The sequence below is a fragment of the Scylla paramamosain genome, chromosome 7, assembly GCF_035594125.1.
Source record: "Scylla paramamosain isolate STU-SP2022 chromosome 7, ASM3559412v1, whole genome shotgun sequence".
NCBI classification, from domain to species: Eukaryota; Metazoa; Arthropoda; class Malacostraca; order Decapoda; family Portunidae; genus Scylla; species Scylla paramamosain.
The window spans coordinates 18,751,450-18,767,019 of record NC_087157.1 but is presented as its reverse complement, the minus strand read 5'-3'; the positions used below and the strand labels follow the sequence as shown (position 1 = coordinate 18,767,019).

The 15,570-nt window shown below is 45.1% G+C and overlaps 1 protein-coding gene across 2 annotated transcripts; it reads left to right on the top strand.

Moving 5' to 3' along the window:
• The first annotated feature begins 7 nt into the window (after positions 1-7).
• On the top strand, positions 8-9,335 carry LOC135102175 (multiple epidermal growth factor-like domains protein 6). Of its 2 annotated transcripts, none has more exons than XM_064006972.1 (19): positions 8-419; positions 628-814; positions 898-1,023; positions 1,167-1,276; positions 1,643-1,746; positions 2,043-2,215; positions 2,347-2,448; positions 2,539-2,694; positions 3,894-4,034; positions 4,186-4,302; positions 4,619-4,747; positions 4,850-5,016; positions 5,153-5,272; positions 5,362-5,524; positions 6,040-6,222; positions 6,431-6,569; positions 6,832-6,919; positions 7,683-7,817; positions 8,112-9,335. In XM_064006972.1, the coding sequence occupies exons 2-16, from the start codon at positions 793-795 to the stop codon at positions 6,463-6,465; spliced, it is 1,848 nt and encodes a 615-aa protein (XP_063863042.1). In that variant the 5' UTR covers positions 8-419; positions 628-792; the 3' UTR covers positions 6,466-6,569; positions 6,832-6,919; positions 7,683-7,817; positions 8,112-9,335. The 2 variants fall into 2 exon arrangements, with proteins under 2 accessions (XP_063863042.1, XP_063863043.1); XM_064006973.1 differs by having other exon boundaries at positions 7,683-7,935.
• The last annotated feature ends 6,235 nt before the right edge of the window (positions 9,336-15,570 follow it).

Sequence of the window (15,570 nt, the reverse complement as noted above, 5' to 3'; positions counted from 1 at the left end):
CAGGTTGCGTCCCTGGACATTTTGTACCTAACTGTTCCCTTATGTGTAACGACTGTCCCGGGGAATGCGACTGCTTGGGGTGTGTGTGTCCCCCGGGCAGGACTGGACCCATCTGCGAACTTGAGTGTCCCTCGGGTTTCTACAGACCCAGCTGTAACGAGGCGAGTCCTGCTTGCCGAGTATAACTAAATATGGCCCGATGGATCCATCACTACACTTGTAAAACTGCAGTAAATGTTACATAAAAATTACAATTGGCCATTTTTCTATCAACACGCTTTTCCTTATGATCATAAAGGTTATTTTTTCCTGATAGGTGTGTCGCTGTGAGAACGGCGGCACATGTGATACCGTGACTGGCAACCGCACGTGTCCACCAAGTGTGTCCGGAGAATTTTGTGAAGACGGCTGCCCTGCAGGTGCCTTGTTTCCGTCCTTACTTTTTTCATTGCTGCATTGTATTGAAATAATCTATTCAACGGGAAGCACAGGAACAGGAAATAAAAAGAATGTTAAATATAATTTGTATAAATTATCTTTTATAATGAACTTTTAGCTCCGCAGACCGGAGTCAATATTATACTCGAGCACACAACCATGATGATGATCGTAACCTTTACTTCCCAGAGTGGGGTGTGCGAGTGTAAAGCAGGATATGTTGGCATTGACTGCTCCAAAGAGTGCCCAGAGGGAAAGTGGGGCACCGGGTGTCTGCATGAGTGCCAGTGTGCCAATGGAGCCACGTGTCATCCCGCTACGGGCGTCTGTGGCCTAGACTGTCCCCCAGGATTCATGGGAACCGAATGCAACACACGTACGTTATTTTCATACTTTCATGAGAATATCCCTAACACGTACATACAACACGAGTAAATGATGACAACACTCTCTTGACAGCGTGTCCGGCTGGTCACTATGGACCGGGGTGTATGAAGGCGTGTATGTGCGGCCTGCGACCCTGCGACTCAAGCACAAGCGTGTGTCTCTGTCCGGCGGGGAACAAGGGACCAAACTGCAATCAAGGTGGGTCGTTGTACAGGCGCATTCGGCTCGCAGGCTTTTCTCTCAGGCATATACGGCATGGCTTTGCAACGTGGAGAGAAACATAATACTAACACTGTAAGGATTAACTCATCATTGACATTTAAAATATTACTCCCTCCTAGCGTGTTCTGAGGGACAGTGGGGACAAAGCTGCTTGAGGAAGTGCGAATGCCAAAACGGTGCTACGTGCAACTCTGTGACTGGAGAATGCCACTGTCAGCCAGGATATGTGGTAAGGCCTCTTTCTCTGCACTTCGTTCTTGCTGCCAAATATCGCTAAAACTATTTATGTACTACAGTGTGTATATATCAATAGAATTTTTTTTTGTGACTGCTACTTTTTACTCTTCTCAGCAGCCATATTTTACAATAAAAAGAAAGTATTACTTCATCCGTATTTCCTTCTTCTATACTGTCCAATGGGTGCACTAGTGACTAGTATTTTACTAGTGACTGTCTTATTCTTTGAATACTGTAACCATATTTCACATTCGTTGAGCGCAGTTAGGACCCGATTAGATTTTTTTAAAGCGTGTACGTGCGTGTGCGTGTGTGTGGGAGGGCGGGGGCTCTTCATGATGGTCTTCCCATCCTACAGGGCCCTACGTGTGAGGCAACGTGCCCCGCCGGCAGGTATGGTGTCAACTGTAGTGGAATATGTGGGTGCCTCAATGGTGCCTCCTGCGACCACAGGACTGGCCAGTGAGTGCTTGCTTTCGTGGAGCCTGAGTGTTGATAATTCAGTGACGGCCAATCACCAAGAACGAATGAAATATTTTCCAGCTTAATACCTAATGCCAGTTTGTGTATTCATGCTTATACTGGTATTTTCATCATATTTTAGAAAAGTTTCGATTTATCGTATTTCATTCATATAATTCAACACCAGACATGATAAAGAAATAAAAAATCAATCTACATAACATTCCCTTCTCCACGTTCCTGAAGTAATTTTTTGGAGGCACAACTGTTTATTCGACTTGTGGTCATCCCCACAGGTGCCAGTGCCTACCGGGATTCACGGGTCTTAGCTGCGGTCAGCCCTGTCCCCTGGGACGATTCGGTCAGGACTGTGTACAAGTATGTGACTGCAACGACGGTGGTGGGTGTGACAAGGTGACCGGGGAGTGCACATGTGCGCCGGGGTGGCGAGGGTCTCAGTGCAAACTCAGTAAGTACGGCAGAGCTAACTACAGTAAGCCATTTCATTGCAAATATTGCAAACCCTACGGACCTTCTTAATATCTGATGTAGGAAGTTTAAATATTACCGCTTGTTACATACACCATGAATTACTTTCAGAATGCGAGGAGGGTCGCTATGGAGCAGGTTGTGCCATGAACTGTAGCTGTGCCAATGGAGGCGAATGTGACCACATTTCAGGCGCCTGCATGTGTCGTCCAGGCAAGCTAACTACTGTACACTGGAAAACACACACACACACACAATCAATGTAATGATTCAACATTTATATAAATCAGATTATTCTTGCAGGGTGGCGCGGGACATTCTGTTCCAGGCCGTGCTCAGACAGGTTTTGGAGCATAGAGTGTCGGTACCAGTGTGACTGTGATGTTGGCGCGACCTGTGACCCCGCCACGGGAGTGTGCTCGTGTCCGCCTGGCAAACGCGGCCATCACTGTTCCAACAGTGAGTACTTAGTTTCATGTCTCTGATGGATGTAGATATAAAAAAAGAAAGGGTGTCTAAGAAAATAAGAAAGCTAAAGAGATTCGTATGTTCCTGCTTTTGTTAATTAAATAGGGATTGGGAGGACCTAATTCTCATCATTAATGACTCATGGAAATGACCTCATGCCTCTTCTCGGCTGCTGTTGACACGCACAAAGGACACTTATGGGAAACATCTTGAAAGCCGAAATTTTGTTAATCATTCCTAGATCACGTAGAAATATTCGTACGGTATGAGGGCGCACCAATGACCCGCTGTACCTACAGCTTGCCCGGAGGACCGATGGGGAAGCGACTGTCAACACGTGTGTTTGTGTCATAATGGTGGAACGTGTGACCGCGTGTCAAGGGCGTGTGTGTGAACCCCGGGCTACACCGGTGCCACGTGTCAAGAGAGGTGTCCTACGGGAACCTTTGGAAGTGGATGTCAACATACCTGTTTGTGTCAGCACGGTACCAACTGTCAGCACGACACCGGGGCGTGTGTGTGTCCCCCCGGGTACACCGGCACACACTGCCAGCGAGGTAAGACCACAATGCATAATCAGGAAAACTGCGTTTTTAAGCACTATGGAGTTCTTGAACATATTTATTTATCTTATTTTATTTATTTATTTTTTTTTTTTTTTTTTTTTTTGATGAGATCAGTATAAAGTAGAAATAAAAATATTTTGAGTTACGTACCTCATGTATCCCTTTATGAATACTCGAATATTTGCTTCTCATTTCAAAGACTATAAAAGTATTTCAATGGTATTCACTGGCACTCCAATACTTCGGCCTTTCAATTCCAAATTCTACTTTCTTCTTGACCTATAGTCATTTCGAAAGGAAATAAAAAAAAGTCTATCGGGACTTCTCGGATTAGTGAAAATGTATCATTCCACCATGCCGGTACTGCCTGGGTGTGAACTTTGTAAGTCAAGCGGTGATGTGAGATGTTCATTACATTTATACTAGACATTTTCTTTACAATTACTACTGTTCGTCAGTTGATTGTCTGAATGTGTGTACATCCTTTTTCTTCATGACCCTTAAAATCAATGATAAGACTTTCCAACCGTGTTTCATTAATAAGCACAAGTATAATCTTAATATCGAATGTTTCTGAACACAAGCATAATGTGAAAATATAATGACACTGGCTTGATGTTTCAGAATGCGGGCCGGATAGTTACGGTGCAGGGTGTGTCTTCAAGTGCGAGTGTCGGCACGGAGGTGAATGTGATCCTGAGAGTGGGGTGTGCAAGTGTGCCCCAGGATGGCGGGGACCACAGTGCCAGAAATCCTGTCCTAAAGGTTACTTTGGTGTCTCAGTGTACATATTCTTCAGAATTGCTACGCGGTACTTGAATTTCACAAATGATAACAAACACATGAATACTCTTATGATTTCCAATATGATCACATCAGACCTCTGAAAAACAGCCAACATAATGGCGTCTTTCAGGGAAGTGGGGAGCGGGATGTGAACGCGTATGCGACTGTGAGCAAGAAGCAAGTTGCCATGCGATCACAGGCCAGTGCCAGTGTCCTCCAGGCTTCATTGGTGACAGGTGTCAGTTCAGTAAGTAGTTATACATACCTACAGTACTCAGCAGACTAAAGGCACTGTCACATGATTAGTGAACGAGTGTGGTGGCCAAGCACGCTTCTCAGCAGCTTCTCTGACGAGTGTGGTTCAGCTGGAGTTTTGTATCGTTGACGAATCTACTCGAGCAATGATAGAACTTCAGTTCCGCACGTCTACATTGTCAGTTTCCTCGCATTCTACACCACACTTACCCACTGATCAAGGCCTTAACGTAACGCATTGCAAAGGTGTCGACTAAAAACGGATGATATTGATAGTCCGCCTCTAATTGTTCCTTGGGACATTGCAGTCTGCGCTCTGGGTCAGTATGGGGAAAGCTGCAGCAAGGAGTGCCGCTGTGGGCCGTCTCAGCCGTGTGACCACGTGAGCGGGGAGTGTTCGTGTCCGCCAGGTCGCGAGGGACAGCAGTGCCACCAGTGTAAGTTAATCACACTCCAACGCCTCAGTTATCTGTTGATAGTGAATGTAATATTTGATTACCTATTCCATAATTTGATGACCATCATGAACTCTGGCACAGACTGTGCCGAGGGGCGGTGGGGCGAAGGATGTCGCCAGCAGTGCAAATGTGCAGGATCATCCCTGTGCGACCCGATGAGTGGGGAGTGTTTCTGTCCCGCGGGACTCAAGGGCAGGAAGTGCCGCAGGGAATGTCCGAGGGGCAGGTACGGCGTCGACTGTAAGCAGGTGAGCGTTTCGGGATTATGTGTTCGCTAACAGTCTTTACACGAAATTTCTCATTATGATTGGCAAGTATTCTATGAACAAATAAATGAAGAATAAATATATGAATGCTTCATTTGTTTTCGCACAAAAATGTCAGTGTAAAAATGGTGGGACGTGTGACCGCGTGACTGGCCAGTGTGAGTGTCGCGACAACTACTACGGCGCCACCTGCTCCCTCACTTGTCCCTCCGCCACTTACGGGCCAGGATGTAATCAGGTATACCATTCCATCCCCGTTAAAATGTTTTAGTATAATACTAAGTCATCACATACATATGCTCCTACAGTCGGTTCTTTCATCGACAGACGTGCGAATGTGAGCATGGCGGGGTGTGTGATGCGACAGGGGCGTGCAACTGCCCAGCAGGGTACAGTGGCATGCTTTGCGAGATCTCCTGCCAGCCCGGTACTAGGGGCCACCGCTGCAGCTCTCAGTGTCGCTGTAAAAACGACGCTGTCTGCCATCCAGGTGATGCCTCATCCTGTTCAGGTCTACTGTATATACGGCACCGAGATATCTCTTAATTTACTCATCTATCGTTGTGTTTTCTAGTTCCGTATGATTTTTCGGTAAAACATTCGGCATTTATACATTTCTGTTTATATATTATGCAAATACAGTGCATATATATATATATATATATATATATATATATATATATATATATATATATATATATATATATATATATATATATATATACTCGTATATAAATTTTTTTCTGAGATCTCATTTTTTTTTTTTTTTATGAAGTAAAGGACAGACCGAGGATGTTCAGTGTAGAAGAGGGGGACAATTGAGTGTCATTGAAGAAGAGGGGATAGTTGTTTGGAAGGTTGTGTCGAGTTGATAGATGGAGGAATTGAGTTTTTGAGGCATTGAACAATACCAAGTTTGCTCTGCCCCAATCAGAAATTTTAGAAAGATCAGAAGTCATAACAGATATGAGTTACAAAGCGGATATTTTTGTCATGACCACGCAGCTACTGGAGAATGCCAGTGTGGGCTGGGATGGACAGGACCATTCTGCGACCAGGCGTCCGATCCAGGCATGTATGGACCTGACTGCCGCATGGACTGTGCCTGTCACCACAATGCTTCTTGCGACCGCTTCTCTGGCTGCTGCGAGTGTGGTCCCGGCAGATACGGGCGTTATTGCGAGTTAGGTTAGACTATCATCATTTTTTTTTTATCTATCGTCTAAAGTTGACGCGTTTCAGTAATTCACAATACGGGCACGTTACTTTTTTTTTTTTTTACCTAATTTGCCTTTTTCTATGCCTGCAAAATAAAATTACCATTGATAAAAACAAAGAAAAGTTGTGCCAACAATAACAATAGCGGCATTTCTCACGCATGTTTTCTTTGTGGCAGTGTCCGGCAGGGTTCTATGGGGCGTATTGCACTAGTGTGTGTGACTGCCGCAACGGTGCCACGTGTGACCCTAAGACTGGCCAGTGCCGCTGTCCCCCGGCTTTTATGGGTGACACTTGTGGAGAAATGTGTCCACAAGGTAATTCAAGTTATGTTACTGTTGCAGTTGTGCCATCACCAACAAAACAGTTAATTCATTATCAAATATTTTACACAACAGGAAAAAAATAATAACTGTGTGTGTGTGTGCGTGTGTGTGTGTGTGTGTGTGTGTGTGTGTGTGCGTGTGTGTGTGTGTGTGTGTGTGTGTGTCCGAGTGCAAATATTACTGTGCCAATGTTATGAATATAATGATCGACCTTGGCTTTCCTTCACGTATTTTCGGCGCCCACTGCCGCCAGAAATGCCACTGTGGTCTCTACCCGTGCCACCGGGAAACCGGAGTATGCCAGTGTCCGCCGGGCAGGACGGGACCAAATTGTGCCATGCGTAAGTACGAGTACAATATACACTTCCACACCTCCATTCATGCACGTTTGTATCGCAGAAGTTATACATCTCTATGTAGGATGAAAAAAAATAAATAAAAACAACAATTACAATCAATCCGCTCGTGGTGTCTTTTTACAATTATATTTTCGTCAATATTTTTTTTTATTTTACAGAATCAAATAAAAGAAACGTAAGATTTTAAAGAGAAGCTCATATCTAAGTATGTAGCTTTATTATACCTTAAAAAAAAATTCGTACTCTGTGTATTTGATATATATATATATATATATATATATATATATATATATATATATATATATATATATATATATATATATATATATATATATATATATATATATATATAAAGTAAATCCATTGTAATAACAATGTCGCGGAAAGCCTTTTCTGTACTGATACCATGAAAAAAGAATCCTGTTCACTAAAGATATGTTTATGTAAGAAGGCATCACATGGGCTGTCGAGAGAGCTGTCTTTGTATTTCAGCTCAGTTTTCCAAAGCTTTCCACTACAGTATTATGAGCAGAAGCACTTCCATTATCCTGTCCCCTCCTGTCCCTGCCATCAAGTCTTAATTTTCTCCACTGAAAAAGTCTCGCTATTGAAAACCAATGGAATCTATGTAGCAAGAAGAAAAATGTGATGTGTACATGACTCCACATAGTCCCGTTGCTGCAGGGTTTTCATCAATCAAAACGTGTGCTCTCAATAAATCTAACATTATTGCTGTGTCTTGCAGCATGTGTGGAGGGCAAATATGGTCCCGGTTGTCAGCAAGTGTGTGAATGTTACCATGGCGGCAGCTGCCATCCCGCCACTGGCCACTGTTCTTGTACCCCGGGTTGGCTGGGACCCACCTGCCGCGAGGAGGATGGTGAGTATTTCACTCCTTGCTTTGAGAAAAAATGTATACTTATAACGCTAGACATCCTTCAACGCTATTAACTAACGTCTATCTCTTTCCTTCCCACACGCGCATTCAGGAGATCGAAGTGAGTATTCCTCCAGCCACTTACTCACACTTGGCGATACAAGCTTATCAATTGCAATATTAGGAATAGGTATACCACAGGTAGATGTATTACAAAAACAGTACAGAACACATTTATTGATAACTGGTCTAAATATTATGTTTCCTCTCTCCCATGGTGCTTCATCTCATCACTAGTCTCCTACGTGACGACCAGCGACCAGCGTGGCCGAGCAGACATCCCAGTGGAGCTGAGCTGATTTGATAGCGACCAGTCCAAGCGACGCCCAGCAAGGCCACGTGACCACGAACAATGATTCTTTTATTTACTGATCTCTAAGGAGACACTTACAGGTGTAGTGTCTCCAGGCCGTGTGTGTGTGTGCGTGTGTGTGTGTGTGTGTGTGTGTGTGTGTGTGTGTGTGTGTGTGTGTGTAAAAGGTTCAGGACAGTGAGTGACGGTGACGAGAATAGTGACTACATTGTACATAGACTAGTGTCGTGTTCATTTCTGGCAGTTTTTATTTCCTGTGTTGATATTCGCTCGATATGACGCGCACAAAATTCCGCTGCAAGTCTGAATAGTGCACCGAGCGAGCCACACGTGAAATGGTACACAACGCAAACCTTGACCAGTGCGGGGAGTCGCGTGGCCGCGGACATGACTCAAGAGGCCATTCTGGTGATGCTCGGTGATCTTAGTGTGTGTGAAGGTGCAAAAAGGCGCTCCTCTCATTATGATGTCTATTGCAAATATTGATAAAATTGCAAATATTGATAAAAAATGTGAATGTGTTGTGGCGCCGCATCGAGTGATCGGTAGGTCACCAGTGTGCTCGGTAATCCTAGTGGCGGAGAGAGACGCTACCTTGAAAAGGCACCGGAGAGAACTGAGGCAGGCGCCTTGGAAACAATGAAATCCAAGTGGCAAGAAAACAGCTGCAAAAGAAAGGAACGAAAAAAGATGAGAGAAGATTTTTGTCGTGAAAGAGGCAAGTGATCATAACACAGCAATAAATTAACCATCTGACCACTTGTTCTCTTCTAGGTCATGACTTTCATTAAACGCCTAAGGGCAAAAGCAAATTGTAACAGAGACGCCTAGGAAGAAAAGTACGCTTGCATTTTTTGTTAGGCAAATGAGACGAGAGAAAATGGCAGCTATGAGCCTGAAATGAAGGAGGGACTACACTAAACTTTTCCAGCTTGTCGGAATGTATTTAGGCGTGCAGTCAGTACATAAATTCCCTGCTAACTAGGTCGTATATTAGAGTGAAGAAATCAATTAGGTAAAAGCTACATCATAAATAAAATCAACATCCGCCAGGCATAGAAAGATATTTTGACATGCAACACCGACATGTCCCTGAGTACTCCAGTCTCCTCTATGACCTGTGACCATCAATAAATAGGTGAAATTTGTTTTTGAGCTTCATAGCCCTACTAGGTGAAGGAACTCAGGATGCAAGGCCCCAATCAAGAGAGGAAACGTCCATACAGATCAACACATAAACGCATTTCCCGTCAGGACGGTACTAACACAAAAGCGAATAGGTAACTAATAACTATTCATGATGCAGCCGCTCGTTAACTCTAGCAGGATAACAGCACACATTCATTATTCTGCTATGTATTGTATACTCAAATACCTTGTTGTCTGAATTGTACACCATCAGCTATTTATTAACAATAGATCCACATTTTTTTATTTGAAATGAATAAAAGAAATTAAAACAGTATCTAATATAATTTTAGATAAGTCTTGCATATAGTTAGCATCACACACACACACACACACACACAAGCGGGAACCCCTGTGCAACACACATTCAGAAATGCATCGCTCTACTGGCAATGAAGTGAGTAACGTCTAATAATGCAGTTCTTCAGGTTTTCTTCGTGCGACAGCCGCCACTGGGTATCATCTCACCTCACTTACTACTCAAAATTTCCAATATATATATATATATATATATATATATATATATATATATATATATATATATATATATATATATATATATATATATATATATATATATATATATAAGTATATCCTGAAAAGCTCTGATATTGGTAAGGAAACCGAGACACCAACACCCGGTAATCTGTAGTTAGGTTTTGTCAAATACCGCTCTGCCCACACATTATCTAAGGTTTCTAGAGCCCATCTGTTCCCTGATATAAACATCTGACCTTGTTTACCCTCAAGAATCCCCTGACGTCAATAAAGAAAATATTATACAAAAATAAGCACTATGAACACCATGAACGTTAATTCTCTGCCGTTCATTTCACTTGTTAATCATGATTTTCATTACTTACCTGTTCCTGCTTAGAATAAATCAGGATTTATAGCCTTGATCATTCTCTGATATAATTAGAGAAAGATTATTTTTGGCACAACAGACGGAGTGCAGAGATGAGATCACGACAGCCACCGTGGCCACTGGAGATGATTGAATGGCCGGAATGGCCTCACGAGTGGCAGCGCGTGATTGGAGGGATCAGCTGTATAGATACCATGATATCCTAATATGCTGCTACCCACAGATCCCAGTTATAAATAAAAGAAAATAATTTCAATGTTTATCCTTGGCTGATGCAGAGCTCGCTGGACTTATAAAATATCAAATTTCTCCACACTCGACGGCCTCATGAGAAGTTACCGAAGTTACCCTTACAAGTCAAGAATCACGAACCTTATACATTACTTGATGGTAAACCTGAAAAATTAGCGGAAGATCTGAAACTATATACGTCATAAAATTAGCCTACTCCAACACTTTAATACTTAGATATGACCTGAAAACTAAGTGACACTGCCTCTGAAATGCTTAGTTCTTCCCCAGTCAGTCCTCCAGTCCAGTTGCATCTCGATGATCACCGGACTCTGCAGATTGACTGTGTATTGGCTGCAGTTCCTGACCTGGCAGGCTAAATGGAACGCCTCGGTTCATAGCAGCGAGTGAAGTGAAAACGAATCCGTCTGAATGAAAGAGGTGTCAACATAAACGCGTTCATCGCGGTGTGGCGCTGCGAACAAGTCTGGAGTTAGGACGCAAGTCATAAGAACATAAGAAATAAGGGAAGCTGCAAGAAGCCATCAGGCCTACACGTGGCAGTCCCTGTATGAATCATACCTACCTATTTCCACCTATCATCCCTTTCCATAAATCTGTCTAACCCACACTGTAATGGATGGTGGTGCACTGTGCACCGACAGTACGTGATACGATGATCGTGGAGAGTAGTCTAAATTCCTTGAAAACGAACATGTTAGGCAAAATTCTCAATTTTAAAACAGTGTAAGGCTAACGCGAAATTTAAAACTCGCTGGCTAGTTCAGGATTTCCACGAAACGCTCCTACACCAGAGATCGCCGCTACAGCTGTGTTGTGACACGCTTTGGAAAGTACGACAGGTATACAACCAGATTACACTGCACAAGTTAACATGCGCCAGGCTTTCCCTAGGGGGAGGAGAGGGAGGCCCGCCAGAGTGCTTACCAAGGAAGCTAATGAGAATCTTGAGCTTCCTTACCAAGGAAGCTAATGAGAATCTTGAGCTTCCTTGGTGCTTGCCTATGGGTTAGAGTTAGCTGGAAGGCAGAGAGCTAGAGCGCATAGGGACTGCCACTTCTTGTAATGAGTTAGAATTTATGAATGCCTCAACAGTTGAACTATTAACAGCATAGTCAGGTGGTTTCCCTTAATTGTTCGGTGCCTCTGTGTCTCCAACCGTTACTTGATAGAAACGTTCTCTCGTGAGTTTATTAAACCCTGCAGTCACAAACTATACAAATCTTATGAAATACAGTGTGTGTACTTACCAAACACTAAGGTGGATGACTACATAGACGACAATGATCGGAAGCGTATTATGTTTCACACTGACCTAAACCATTCATCACTGAGGACTTCATTACATGTCTTCTTATTCTGCTGTTGTGAAAAATATATGCAAAATCTAGTGGTATAGGATACTTAATTCTAAAAGTAAATCATTATTCAGACACCAAGGACTACTTCGTAAGGCGGATTAATACTGTCACCCGCCTCTTAGCTCGTAAGCTCCGAGGTGATTTTATGGTTAATTTGTTATTACCAATAAAAGTAATAATGATTGAGTGTTGCTTTTATACTCACGCTCATTACATACTAACCTACCGATGTGATACGCAGATAACCTCTCGTTTTTCCCAGTGGCGATGACTTACGCAAGTATGGAGTCCCTCCCAGTGGCCCGGCAGGAGAAGAAAAGTCCTTCATTGTTTTATCTCGAATGTATTTGATCCATGGCTTGGGAGGGACGGGACGGGGAGACGCACTACTTTGGCTTGTCTCGCCCACCAGTACCACTTCTCCCATGGAATGTCCGGGAATAAATTTGTTAATGCTTGATGTTAACTGTACAAATTTCTTAGGGCTACACTGTGAGGTATAGTAACAGTTACAAGACAACAAAAAACGCTAAAGGATGAAATTGTTACATACTGTAACATCTGTCCGAGGCACCTAGAGCAAAGCTTGTTTAGTTTGGCTTTTAGTTTCGTCTCCGTATGAAGCACGTGGTTCATCTTTCATTGAATTACAATAGTAAACATCTTACAAACAAATGGAACCTGTCACGATAAAAACTTTATATATATATATATATATATATATATATATATATATATATATATATATATATATATATATATATATATATATATATTAGGGTGGCCCTTATTTTCGAAAGTTTGAAAATCCAGTCTCCAAACCCGGATTCTTGTTCCACTCTATGAGAAAACCACGCGAGTAATTTTTTTTTTAAATCGAATAATATTTACCCGGTGCTCAACGACCTTGAAGTTTTACTATATAAGATCATTTTCACGTTCAACGATACAGGGGCTTTGTCGGTGACAAATGCCGCGGCTCTATTCTCAGATGCTCTCGTTGGTGGACTATGGACCAAGGACTGTGTGTGGCAACTCTCGTCTAGTGCTCCTTTTCCTCTGTCTAGGATTTGTCTAGTGCTTGGCAGTACTTTTTCAACGTGTTTGCATGTTTCTGGAGTGCGTTACTAACTGTTGTCAATCCTTTCTCATTTTCAGGCTAAGATGGCTTCTAAGCGACGTTATCTGTGTGCCCCCATAAACGAGATATCTGGAGCCCAACTTCCATCCTCTGGAGAAGTTCTGGGCCTCCTGACCTACAAGTTGGACGTAGAGAAGATGACGGTGGTGGACGCGTCCCGGAAGGTCTCGAAAATTGTTGAGGCGCTGTGGGCTAAGGCTAGAATTCCCATGCAGCGGATTGACACCGTCGTCAAGAACATCCAGACCTTGTACAAGGAGTACACCCTTGTACGCAAGAACAAGGCACGGACAACAGGAACACAAGTGAAGAGGGAGGAGGAGTTCAAGGAGCGCCTGGCGAATCTCTTCGACGTCGCGAAGGCCGGCGCTTTAGAGACAATGACAAACGAGGAGGACAAAGCTTTTCTTCTCGCTCAACGTGAACCAGGACGCCGGGGACGCATGGGAGGGGTGGACACAACACTAGCTGCCCAAGAACAGCGATCGTCACAGCGGCAAGCGACACAGGAGGTGAGGAAGCGACGCGCGGAGGAGGAGGCGTCGACGTCCGCGGCAAGAGTCCAGTTGGAGGATTCGTCCTCAACCTCCTCTAGCACCAGCGCCGAAGGAAGCCCCACACTTGGTATCTCCCCAGTCCCACCCAAACGGCCTCGAGCGAACCTCAACATCGTCACCCCGGACGTGGCGGCCTCTTTGGATCGCGTCAAGGTGAGCGACCGTGGCGCAGTGTTCGTCCTCACCGAGACAGCGCGTGCCCTGGGGCACGACACAGTTGAGTACAACATCAACAGGACATCGATCCAAAGCCAGCGCCGTCGTCACCGCGAGCAACTGGCCTCCGCCCTCAAGGAGAAGCTGCGAGTAGAAGGCCCCTTGGTAGTCCACTGGGACGGGAAGCTGATGCCGGATCTCACCAGCAACGCCCACGTCGACCGCCTGCCCATCCTCGTGTCTGGGGGAGGGGAGGTTCAGCTGCTGCAGGTGGCGAAGCTTCCCAGTGGAAGAGGGGCGAATGAAGCGAAGGCCGTCGTGGAGGCGTTGGAGAAGTGGAGCGTCGCTGACCGGGTCGTGGGGATGTCCTTTGACACCACCGCCGCCAACACGGGTCGCCACACCGGGGCGTGTACCCTGATTGAGCGGCAGCTGAAGAGCGACCTCCTCTACCTCGCCTGCCGGCATCACATTCTCGAGCTCGTGATCGAGGCGGTCTTCACGTCGGTGATGGGGCCAACTACAGGGCCTGCTGTCCTGCTGTTCAAGCGTTTCCAGGAGAGGTGGCCCTTCATCAACCAAGGCGAGTTCCAGCCGATCAAGGATGGAGCAGGAGAGGTCGACATCGAGTGGTTCCTTCAGGCCCTGAAAGAGCGGACAGACCTTCGGGACGACTACCGGGAACTTCTGGAACTAACCGTCATCTTTCTCGGCGGCGTACCTCCCCGCGGAATCCGCTTCCGTGCCCCTGGCCCCATGCACCACGCTCGGTGGATGAGCAAGGTGCTGTACTCGCTCAAGGTGTGGCTGTTCAGGGAACAGGTCAAACTGACGCCGAAGGAGGAGCGCGGACTGTTGAGGGTGGCCATGTTCTCCGCCCGCCTCTACAGCAAAGCCTGGACGCAAGCCCCACTTGCTGTCGCGGCTCCGCTCAACGATCTTCAGCTGCTTCAGGCACTGGACGGGTACGAGGACGCGGAGGTCTCCAAGGCCGCGACAAACAAGCTCCTCGGCCACCTCTGGTACCTCTCGGAAGAGCTGGTAGCCCTGGCGTTCTTCGACGACCGGGTTTCATCAGAAACAAAGAAGAAGATGGTAGCGGCGATTGAGGAGAAGGACGGCAACGACACAGCCCAGAAGCGAGTGACCATTCCCGCTTCAGCGATCAGCGGCTGCAGCCTTGAGGACTTCGTGACCTCCAATACGTCCTCGTTCTTCTCCAAGATGTCCATCGACAAGGGATTCCTGGCGTTGGAACCGGCAGACTGGAAGAAGGATGAGGCGTACGGCAAGGCGTGCAAAGCGCTGGGGAACCTGTCGGTCACCAATGACCACGCGGAACGAGGCGTCGCCCTGATTCAGGAATATAACCGGCTCCTGACGAAGGACGAAGAACAACTGCAGTTCCTCGTCCAGGTCGTCGCGGACCATCGGCGCCAGTTCCCGGACACCAGGAAGGGAACGCTTGCACGGACCGGGCGACAATGAGTGGCTAGCAACCACACAACCCCCGCCAGGAGAGGAAAGCGGCTAATACTCCCACGAGAGCAACGTGGGAGGGGGACCCGGAGTGCTTGTGACTAGCGTTCGATGAGTAAAATTTCAGAGTCGTTGAGCACCGTTTAAATATATTCCGATTTCAATGAAACCTTGCACAGCACGTTTCTGGGTCAAAAGGAACAAGAATCCGGGTTTGGAGCATAGACATTATTCGTTTGAAATTTCACCCCCCTACAGAGGGCCACCCTAATATATATATATATATATATATATATATATATATATATATATATATATATATATATATATATATATATATATATATATATATATATATATATATATATATATATATATATA